At 43.6% G+C, this 10,511-nt stretch overlaps 1 protein-coding gene across 1 annotated transcript; it reads left to right on the top strand.

Moving 5' to 3' along the window:
• The first annotated feature begins 8 nt into the window (after nucleotides 1–8).
• On the top strand, nucleotides 9–10,182 carry LOC128938463 (cytochrome b-245 chaperone 1). The gene is made up of 7 exons (XM_054278716.1): nucleotides 9–98; nucleotides 2,164–2,294; nucleotides 3,362–3,403; nucleotides 4,636–4,709; nucleotides 5,621–5,717; nucleotides 7,552–7,696; nucleotides 8,691–10,182. The coding sequence occupies exons 2-7, from the start codon at nucleotides 2,210–2,212 to the stop codon at nucleotides 8,818–8,820; spliced, it is 573 nt and encodes a 190-aa protein (XP_054134691.1). The 5' UTR covers nucleotides 9–98; nucleotides 2,164–2,209; the 3' UTR covers nucleotides 8,821–10,182.
• Nucleotides 10,183–10,511: the final 329 nt, after the last annotated feature.

Raw genomic sequence — 10,511 nt, 5'->3', positions numbered from 1 at the left:
GCGGGCGCCTCCGTCCATCCCTGAGGCGGGACGATCGCTGAGGGCGCGGGACGCGGAGGCGGCCGAGGATCCTTAGAGCGCGGCTGGAGGCCGGGCAGGTACCGCGGGCACGGGGCTGGGTGAGGGTGAGGGCGGCCTGGGGCTCCCCACACGCGGGGGGACAAACGCCGCGGGTCGGGTGGGTCATGGCTGGGGAGAGTGTTCCCTTCCCTCAGGGGGAAACCACGCTGGGCTGGGAGCAGGTGCAGGCTAGGGAGGTAACAAAAATAAGCTCTGTAAAGAAAATTCACCTGATGTGTGCTCCTGACTTGATGGCTGCTGGTGGTGAAGATTTCAAGGGGTGAAAATTTCAATTCTTCCATTGGGCTTTGCTGGCTCGCCTTCAACCGAGAACTTGGAGGAAGCATGAGAATGTTATTTTGATGCTGGAGATCAGTTCATTGTAAACCAGACAAATTTAAGCAAAATTTAACTTTTAAGGACTTAGCAAAAACAGCACAAAAGTACCTCTTTCTCTGTGTTCTGGTAAAATTTTAGTATTTGCTTTAGGGCGCATTTATGATTTATTTATAAAATGTAACTTTAGAAGCTGCTTTGCTGTTTTTTATTCCAAGCAACAGCCTGTGAGAGACAATGCATTGATGTTGCGTGTCCAACATTAAACCAAAACTGGCATTTGCCTGCTTGAACTTCCCTAAATTATTATGGGGAGGAGATATCAAAGGTTGCATTAATGGACTTGACTGATAATTGTGAGAATTATGTTCTAAGTGTAATATTTATTAAATACACTGAGATTTCTGCGGTGATTTCGGTGTGTTTTTTAACTTGGATTTGGTACCAGGCAGGAGAAGGCATTGTGCATGCAGAAGTATTTTCCGGTGTATTGAGAACAACTCACAGGAGTCATTTGAAAATTAAAATTTGATGCTTGACATCCGGAGGAGATGGAGTGTGTCTCATGCATAAGTGCTTTTGGCTCTTTCGGTTTCAGATGCTCTCAGATGTGTTGCTAAGAGATTAAAATCAAAGCCGTGGGTGCTTTTTGTTTAACTGAAAAGACCTGGCTCAATCTGCTCCTCTGGAGCTTTGTATCCAAACTCCCAGAATTGCAGGAGCATATTGTATCCAAGAACAGCTGGATAAGTAAAGGACTGAAAATCACATATTTGCCTTTTGTGAGAACTTGGATGTGCTCAGCCCTGTTCTCTCAGTGTTATTCAGAACCTGATGAATGTTGGCATTTTCTTGAAACCTGTTATCTTGGGCAGCTAACAGCAGCTTAATGCCAGCCTCCTTGAGCTGGTTCTATGGGACAGGATGCCCAGGGAAGTGGTGGAGTCACCATCCCTGGAAGTGTTCAAAAATCCTGTAGGTGAGGTACTTCAGGACATGGTTTAGTGGTGTGCTGTGTTAATGGTTGGGCTTCGTGATCTTAAAGGTCTTTCTCACCCTAGATAACTCTGATTCTGTGCTGTGAAACAGTAAAAATGTACTGAAAATGCTGCATGGGATTACCCAGCTCTTCCTGGTTTTAATTAGTGCCTGGCCTTTTAGTCTCTGTTGTTTCTACCTGGGCTGAAGGTGTGGTCTTGTTGAGGACAGACAAACATACTTGTTGGAATCTCCTGGTTGTGTTCCTGAGGTGCCCTGGAAGATGGGAATGCTGTCTGTGGCATTATGGGATGGTGGCAGTGCTTGGCTGCAGCCCCTCCTGGGGTGCAGAAGGCTGCACTGTCCTGCCCAACTCCCAGACTAACCCTTCACACAACCCTCTGAGCTCACAGGAGAAATGCTGTCAAGAGATTTCCATTCCCCTTGCTTTTTTATCTGAAGGGCTGCATGAATTAACAACAACATTGTTCCAGCTCCTTGTTTTGCACATTTTTCTTCCAGAATCTGATTATAACAGAAAGAGACTTTTACCCCTAAAATGAGAACTTTCTTCCAGGAATTCACATTCCTGTTGTTGTTATGCAACTCTCAACATGACAGTTTTACTTTGTGGTTATTTTCAGTGTTCATATTGCTCTTCCTGTGTTTTTACTCTGGAGTATCTTTTATAGTCTAGATTGAGGCTTGGTGAGTCCTGGAGGGGGAACTGGTGGAATTGTCAATGATTTAAAAATTTTACCTTTTTTTCTTTTTGTTTGTTTGGTGCAGTGAGGTTTGATGAGTGACACTGGGCTGCTGGGAGCTGCTGTTGAAGATGTACATGTTGGTTGAAAAACGCACAAATTCCCATCTGCACCTGAAGAGGTCACCTGGCATCCGCTCCTGGTCTCTCTGTGTTGGTAAGAGCACAGCTTTCATTCCAGAGCTTGCTGTAAGGGGAGATGGTCACAATAAACTCCTGAAAGAGCCTCTGGTGAAATCCCTGCCTTCCAGGCATTTTCCTTTCCAGAGGAGCAGAGATTGGGCTCTGAACTCTTCCTTTCCATAGCCACTGAATGAGTGTGAAGCCTCAGCATGGCAGTTTCACTGTGGGACTTTCAGTCTCATCTGGAGAACCTCAGAAACTCATGGATGGAATTTTAAAGGAGTCCTGGAAGATCAAGAACAGAAGGTTTATTATGAAATGTGAAGCTTCTGAAGGGGGTTTTGCTTGAGAAACATCTCAGTTTGCAGGAGTGGAAAGCTGCAGCGTGACCATGCTGGGTGTGTGGGGTTGGTGCTGAGCTCCTCAGGACTCTGTATGAAATGGGAAATCATACAGGATATTCTGAAAGGCATCTTTATAAACACCACTGAATATGCAGGAGAAATAAACTTGTTGGGATTGTACTGAGAGAGCTGCTGGGGAAAATCTGGTATATCCTGCTTTCCAGCTGAGATCCCACTGCAGCAACACCACCTTGTCAGTGCTTTCAGGGATGTGGTTGAGAAGATCTTTGCAGTTGCAGCAGCCCCTGGGGCATGGGGCACTCTTCAGCTGCTTCCTCCTCTCTGAGAGAAAGGAGCTGGCAGTTTCTGCCACAGCTTTACTGCAAAAGTTGTCTTTTGCCTCCATAGAGCACCCAAAGGGGAAAATAACCATTGCAGGGTTTTTGAGCACTCCAGGTTGTACTGTGCTGAGGGGAAGTGTGGTGTCATGGTTAGACTGAGTCCCTCTGAGCTTCTGTTCCCAACTGTGTCTCAAAATTTTTATTTCTGACTCCAACCACTGTGCTTTTAATGCCTTTGCAGGATGGAAGCTTTTCTTAATACTGAGAGAAAAAAAGAACTTGACTTTCATATAGTCATATATGTTGCAATCAGGTTTGTCCTGGTGTTGGAAAGTGATGTTTTTCGTCAGGGAATTTTAGATGTTTTTTAGTTATTTGTTATTTATTTGTCTTAATTCTCTCCTCTTTCCTCCTAGGAATAGCCTCCATAGGTTTGGCTGCTGCTTATTATAGTGCAGGTAATGCTCTATCACTTTTTTGGGAATGATTTCTTTGCTGTTAATCTGTTTTTCGTGCTGATGACTCATCTGCAGCTTCTGTCTGGCCCTTCAAAGGCAGTGGAGGTTCCTCTCCCCCTTTGTGGTGTGAATATTAAAACCAATAATAATTTTTGCCTCTGTGGCTTGCTGTGCTTTAGTGCTGTATTTCTTACTCAGCCTCCTTTTCCATTTGCAAGCATTTTTAATAATGATATTGGTACTCTGTGGCATTTTGTACTTTCAATGTTTTATAAATGTGATTAGCTGCTCCTCACAGCTCTCCTGGGAGGACATGTAATGATTATTTGACACCATAATGAAATGATTGCTTTGCCTGTGACGGAAATTCTCTGTTTCTCTGGAAACTGTCAGATCATCCCTGGCAGAGATTTACTCATCCCAGCACCTTTAGGGATGAGCCAGCTTCTGCTGCTTCCTCCCCCTGCACCAAATGCCAGCTGTCCTTCCATCCATGACATTTGTCCTGGAAGCTGCCCTGTGCTGCATCCTGTTAACATCAAATGTTAAAACTTAATAGTGTGTAGGAATGTGCTACCAATAGAACCCACATATTTTTATTTCAAGAGAAAAATTCAAGCTGCTTGAGCCACCAGCTAAATCAGCCTTGTTTTTCTTTAAACATTGCAACAAAGTTTTCTGAAATCTCAGCACAGTTCTGCTGTGCCTTCAGTTAAAAGCCTGAGTGAGCAAATTATTCAGGCTGTGACATGTAAACATTTCCAGGACATGAAATGCAAATGTTTGTTTGTCAAGAGGACCAACTGCTTCCTTTTATGCAGAAACATGTTTCCTTTATTGAGTTTTCATTGTCCTTACCCTTGTCCTCTGCAGCACAAATATTTGGTGTTTGACAGCAGGTTGGCAGTTCTGTGAATGCCTTTTAAGATGCCTTTGTACAGAAGAGAAAGATGTGATGTTCCAACCTTGCCAATAATACAAATGCTTATAATTCTGCATGGTTTGAAGCTCAGTGTGAATGAAGTCTCTGAAAAGTGTGAAAATTTTCTATATTTTCATTCTGGGAAAGAGCTGTAAAATAGCTTGTAGTACAACTAAAAGCAAAAATGTTCCATCAGAGAAACCTTTCCTCCTTTTGTTGATTTTAAAGGGAGCATGTTGCTTTCAGGATTGTTTAAATGCCAGAGAAGGAGTAAAAAAACCTAAATTTATGCATTTTTTACATTGTCCAGACAGCTTGGCATGGAAGCTCTTCTACATGGCTGGGTGTTTCTTTGTGGCAGCCCAGAATCTGGAGCAGTGGGAGGTAAGATGCTGAGCTCAGGAAATGAGGGGCTGTGAGTAGGAAGCACTTGGCAGATGCTGATTCCAAACAGACAAGTTATGCTTGTGGTTTTGAGGAAACCCTCTGGGTTGCTATGCTGGGACTAGAATTGGGGCAAGAATTCTTGGATTATACAAACATAAAAATGTGAAGCTAAACATTTGGGTATTTTTAAGGGGAGACTTGGCCCAAAATGTTCTCTTTTATACAAAAGAGGGAGAATGACCAGGACATTCAGCTGCACAAATGATTTTGAACTTAGTCTTCAGGCTAATGACAGAGAAACCACTAAATAAGGGAGCTCTAAGCTTCCAGGCTGCTCAGCTTTTCTCCTCTGCTTTAGAATTGTGTGGATGTTGATTTGAGAGCAGTAACCCACCTTGTCACCCTGCTGACCTGAGCTGTGTTAGAATGAGCAACTCACCTAAACAGAACAAGATCCTCTTTTCATTGATTAATATGAAATTTTATTAATATCCCATATCATTAATATTCATTTTCCTTGGGATATTTGAGGTCTGTGTAAGCCTGGCCTATAGAACACAGCACTGGGATGTCAAATTCACCAGAAGTGAGAATTATAGGAGTTACAAGTTAGTGTTCAAATTTAATTCCAGCTTTTATTACTTGGGGAATGTGGCAAGGGGGACAATGAACCCATTTTAACTCCTTTCTAGAAGTCACACCAGAGATATGGTAAAGTTTCTATTAAAACCAAGAGCAAGATTGTGATTTTCATGGTCTGGTAATAGAGGAATGTATCTCTGTCTCTCTCTGTGTAGTTTTCTGTTACCAAGATTATTTTCCAGTGGAACTATTTTTGTTTTACTTTGAAGCATAGCTAGTGATGGTGTTTTCAAGAAAATCTTAATTCTCATTTTTCAATTCCACAGGAAGCTGTATTTGATAAAAACAAGGGAACAATCTGCCTAAAAACATTCAACCTCTACAAAAAAATCCTGACCTTGTCAAAAGGAGGCAATGAACAAGGTGAGAAAGCAGCATCTGTGGTACAAAATGTGGTGAGCAGCAGCAGAGATGGATGTGTGCCCATTTAATGGCTTCTGTGGAGTTCTGTACTCAAATTAAGTCACATCTGCTTCCAGATCTGCTTTGTTCCCAAGCAGCAGATGTAACAATCTACCTCTCTGGGCCCAAATGCTTTTTCTCAGTGTGCTGAATGCATCTTGTTAATTATTTTAATCCAGCAGAAGTAGGCGTACACATTGCTTTCCCTAATAATGTTAGCCAGTCCTTTGGGATGTTAATGTGTTTACCTTGCTCTTGGCTAGCCTGCTTGGCAGCTGGGACTGGTGGAAAAACTTCAGTTTTGGATCCAGAAGTTGAGATTGCTGTAATCTCATCTGCTTTGGGGAGCAGGCAAAGGTTTGATAGCATATGCAAGCAGGCTTGTTCCATCCTGCAGTTACAGAATATGCATTTAAAGCAGCCTGAGCAGGAGGCTCAGTTTAATGCAGGATCTGATGGCCTTGGGCTTCCTCTTGGACTCTCAGAAACTGCAGTTTGGTCTGTGAGTTGGGAGAGTCAGGGTGGTGAGTTGGAAGCTCTATTGCAAACTGGGATCTTCTATTCTGTTGCAAAGTAGGATCTTCTTCCATGGCAGAACATCTAAACCTGAACCTGCCAAGCACTCAACCCTGCACACAACTGAACTGCACTGAATCTTGTGACTGTCACCCAACAGTCCTGACACACACACCTGGCCCTGACAGGCCAAGGAAACAAAACACCATCACTGTGGGTAAACAGTCTCCATATTGCATCCTACTTTTGCACAAACACAGGCACAGCAAATGATAAGAATTGTTTTTCCTTTCTCTGAGGTTCAGAGAATGGGAAACCCAGAAATATTCTTGGGAAGAATTGTGCCTTGCTTTTCTCTGTGAAGAGAAATGGGGCTACAGGGAGACGAAACAATTCCTTCTCTAGCTGGGGACCAAGGACAAATGATCCAAATCTCAGGCCCAAGAGCATAAAAAATGTGGACTGAAGAGAGAAAAACAAGCAGGGTGGGACTTCATGGGCTGGACCTGTAGTTGGACAATGAAGTCCAAGATGCAAATGGAGCAGAACTTATAAAAGTGAGAGACCCCATGACCAGTTGTGCATTTTGTGACCATTTTGGTTCCTCTCGGGTGCAGCCCTGGCTGGGCTCTTGTGCTGCCCAAGGTGGATCCATGGAGGCCTTTTCATAAATCCCTAAGAAGAATAAAGTTATTCTTTAGCTCCATCTGGTCTCTGCTCTAGATCAGCCTGCACAAGGCATCAGTTTGCTGCTGCAGGAGTGCCCTGGCTGTGAGGGGTCACAGCAGTGGTGCCCCAGAGCAGGGTCCCTGTGACAGTGCTCACAGGGGTCTGAGGATGAGGGAAGAGATGAGGATCTGACTCCATGTTTCAGAAGGCTGATTTATTATTTTATGATATATATTATATTAAAACTATACTAAAAGAATAGAAGAAATGATGAATATGATGAATAGAATAGATGGCTGGCTAAGAATAGAAAAAGAAAGAATGATAACAAAGGCTTGTGACTGACTGAGACAGTCTGGACAGCTGACTGTGATTGGCCATTAATTAGAAACAACCACATGAGACCAATCCCAGATGCACCTGTTGCATTCCACAGCAGCAGATAATCATTGTTTACATTTTGTTCCTGAGGCCTCCCAGCTTCTCAGGAGAAAAAATCCTAAGGAAAGGATTTTTCATAAAAGATGCCTGTGACGGGGTCCCCGTGACCCTGTCCCCTGTGCTGAGGGTTTGCAGTGCTGCTGAAGCTGCTGTTGTGCCCTCCCTGCAGTGGTGGCCGTGCTGAGCGAGATCCGCGATGTGAACGTGGAGGAGGAGGCCGTGCGCTATTTCGGGAAGGGCCACCTGGTGGTGCTGCGCTTCGTCACCGGCTTCTCACACCCGCTCACCCAGAGCGCCGTGCTGGGCTGCAGAAGGTGCAGTGGGGACTTGGTAAAATTGGAATGTGGAAGGTGGGGATGCCAATCATGTGGGTCAGTAATTGCCAGCTATTGTTGATGCCTCAGGTTTTAGTTTTTATATTTTTCACATTCTGTGCTGCTTTAGTGTGTGGGTCTGAGCTTCATATCAGGGGTTGTGAGCTCTCTGCACAGAGCAGGGAGACAAAACAATTCCTGCTCCAGCTGGGCACCAAGGACAAATGATCCAAATCTCAGCCCAAGAGCACAAACAACATGGGCTGGAGAGAGAAAACCAAGCAGGATGGGGCTTCATTAGCTAAACCTATAATTGGACAATGAACTCCAATATGGAAATGGAGCAGAACTTATAAAAATGAGAGACTCCATGACTTGTCGTCCATTTTGTGACCATTTTGGTTCATCTTGGGTGCAGCCCTGGCTGGGCTCTTGTGCTGCCCAAGGTGGATCCATGGAGGAGGTCCTTTTAATAAATCCCTACTTTATTCCTTAACTCTGTCCAGCCTCTGTTCTAGGTCAGCCTTCCCAAGGCATCATTATAACTAAGCTCAGTTTTTAGACTTGCTATTATGACCTTGTGTTACTCAGTTTAACCTTTTAAACTCCATAATGTTTTCATTTGCAGACATATGGCTAACACTATCTGTCAGAATCATGTTTAAATATCTGAGATCTCTTTAGTGCTGCATGTCTGCTGGAGTTGCCTTCCTGAGCTAGGCAGTGGCAAAGGGGACTAATTCTACTTTGCAAACATTTGGTGTATTAGTTAGAAAATTTATCTTAAGCATTGATAATAAGGAACCTTTCAGCAGGGAGTGGGAAAGGACTGATTTGTTCTGATGTGGAGGGAATGGCTTGGTGTGTCAGCCATAGCCTCTATGCCCATATGAGTTTCCCTCCAGGCAATTATTCTCAGGAATTAGCATGCCTGCTCTTGTCTTGTCAGCACTGCAGTTCCACTAACTCTTCCATTGTTTCTTCCTTCCCACAGTGATGTGGAAGCAGTTGCCAAACTCATTACGAGTTTTCTGGAACTGGACAGAGTGGAGACCCCACAAGATTTCTCCCAGAGCAGCGAAACAGAGGCAAGTGATGCAGATGAACCACAGGTTCAATACTGATAGTCATTGTGAACTGAAGCAAGCAGAGGCTTTCACACATCTGGAAAATATTCTGATTGTTCTTCAGAACAAGAAACCCCTCACAACCTTGATCTGGGCATTTCTCAACGTGTGCATTTACAATGGGTGGAATCTGTCTTAGGGCCCATTGTTCAGTGCTAAACTGCTTCAAGACCCTGCATGTGGACACTGCTGGCTTTTGAACTTTTGTCACCTCATCAAACTTGTCTAGGAATAGTTATTTATTAATGAATTGGTTTGAAATAATTGCTTTTCCATTAATGAAGATACAGATGTGAGCTTCTGCTTACTGCAAACATTTGCTGCAGGTACAGTATATGCAATGTAGAAGAGTTGAATTTGTACCTCAATACACAAAGCTTTGAGGTTTCCCCTTTAATATATGCAATTAGGAGATGCAGAATAGTGGCACTTTTATGTTCTCTACTACTGACTTGCCACTGGATATCTGTGGAAATTAAAGTCTGAGTGCCTCTCTTGGAATTTTAAACATCAGGGTAAGCAACTTGTAAAGGTGTCTTAACTTATCTCAGACTCACCAAGGAGCCATAAATAGCAAAGGAAAAAGGATCATGATGAAACTTCTTTGGGATGCTCTACCTTAGTCCTGTTCTGTTTCACTTGTGGGCAGGACAGAGCAATCTTTTTCTAGACCTCAATGTTTACTATTTAAACTGTGTATTTAGAAAGGAAGCAGGGAGATGTGTAACTTTAGGTAGGGAAAGGGCTGATGTCAAACAAGGTGGTAGCTTAGAGTTGATGAGTATTTCCTCACTTGAAATGATACCCAAGTGCTAAATAATAACTTTTTTTAAGGTAGGCAGCACAGACTAAATGTCTGACTGTGTTTTACTCCAGCTGTGTGGTGTCCTCTGTTCTGACCAATGGTTTCACAAATAGTTAAAATATGCATTTTTTTCAAGGTATTTCTGAAGTAAAAGCTACCTCTCTTAGTCAACATATTCTGTGTAGAGCTAGAACTGCTTCATGCTTACATTAACATGTCAGTACAAGAAAAAATTGTCAAAAGCTGCAAGTTCCTTCAGCATGCTACAGCTGCTTGTACTGAAGTTCACTAGGTTTTATTTAGGAATCTTATGGTCTTTAGACCTGATTTAGAAAATCTGTGCACAGTTACATCTAGGAGATGTGAACAGGTACGAGGTAACTGTGTTCTGTGCTTTCACAGTTGGCCAGCAGCAAATGTCTCCTGGCAGCAGTTCCTTCACATTTAAAAGAGCCTGTGTTCTTGTTCCCAATCACTCTACCTCTACAGAGAGAAGGCTCTGGAAAGTTTTTGGTGGAAGGCACATCCTGTTGTGAGTTCAGTTTGGTGTGAAGCTGAGCTCCTGCTCATCAAAGGTTTCCCTTCCAGCTGTCACGCCCGGGCTGTGAGCAGAGGCTGGGGCTGTCAGGGGAAGGTGCTCACACTGCAGCAGGGCTGGTGGCTGTTGGTGTAGCTGCCTGCAGCACAGAACTAGGTCTGTTTCCTTTAAATAAGATAAAAAACTTGTAATCATGTCAGGTGTCAGCACAGAGCTCTGCCAATACATGTTCCTGAAAGTCCTGTGAGTTGTTGGGGTGATCATGGGGCTTTTGGTGCCCACCCCACACCACTGGAGCTGGGAAGCTGCTGTATATGAATGTGGGAAAATCAGGTTGCAATTAGC

The sequence above is a fragment of the Melozone crissalis genome, unplaced genomic scaffold, assembly GCF_028551555.1.
Source record: "Melozone crissalis strain CALT ecotype California unplaced genomic scaffold, PUWL_Pcris_2 ptg000026l_1, whole genome shotgun sequence".
In the NCBI taxonomy this organism is placed as follows: Eukaryota; Metazoa; Chordata; class Aves; order Passeriformes; family Passerellidae; genus Melozone; species Melozone crissalis.
The sequence above is the reverse complement of the archived record's forward strand: the minus strand, read 5'-3'. Positions and strand labels throughout refer to the sequence as shown.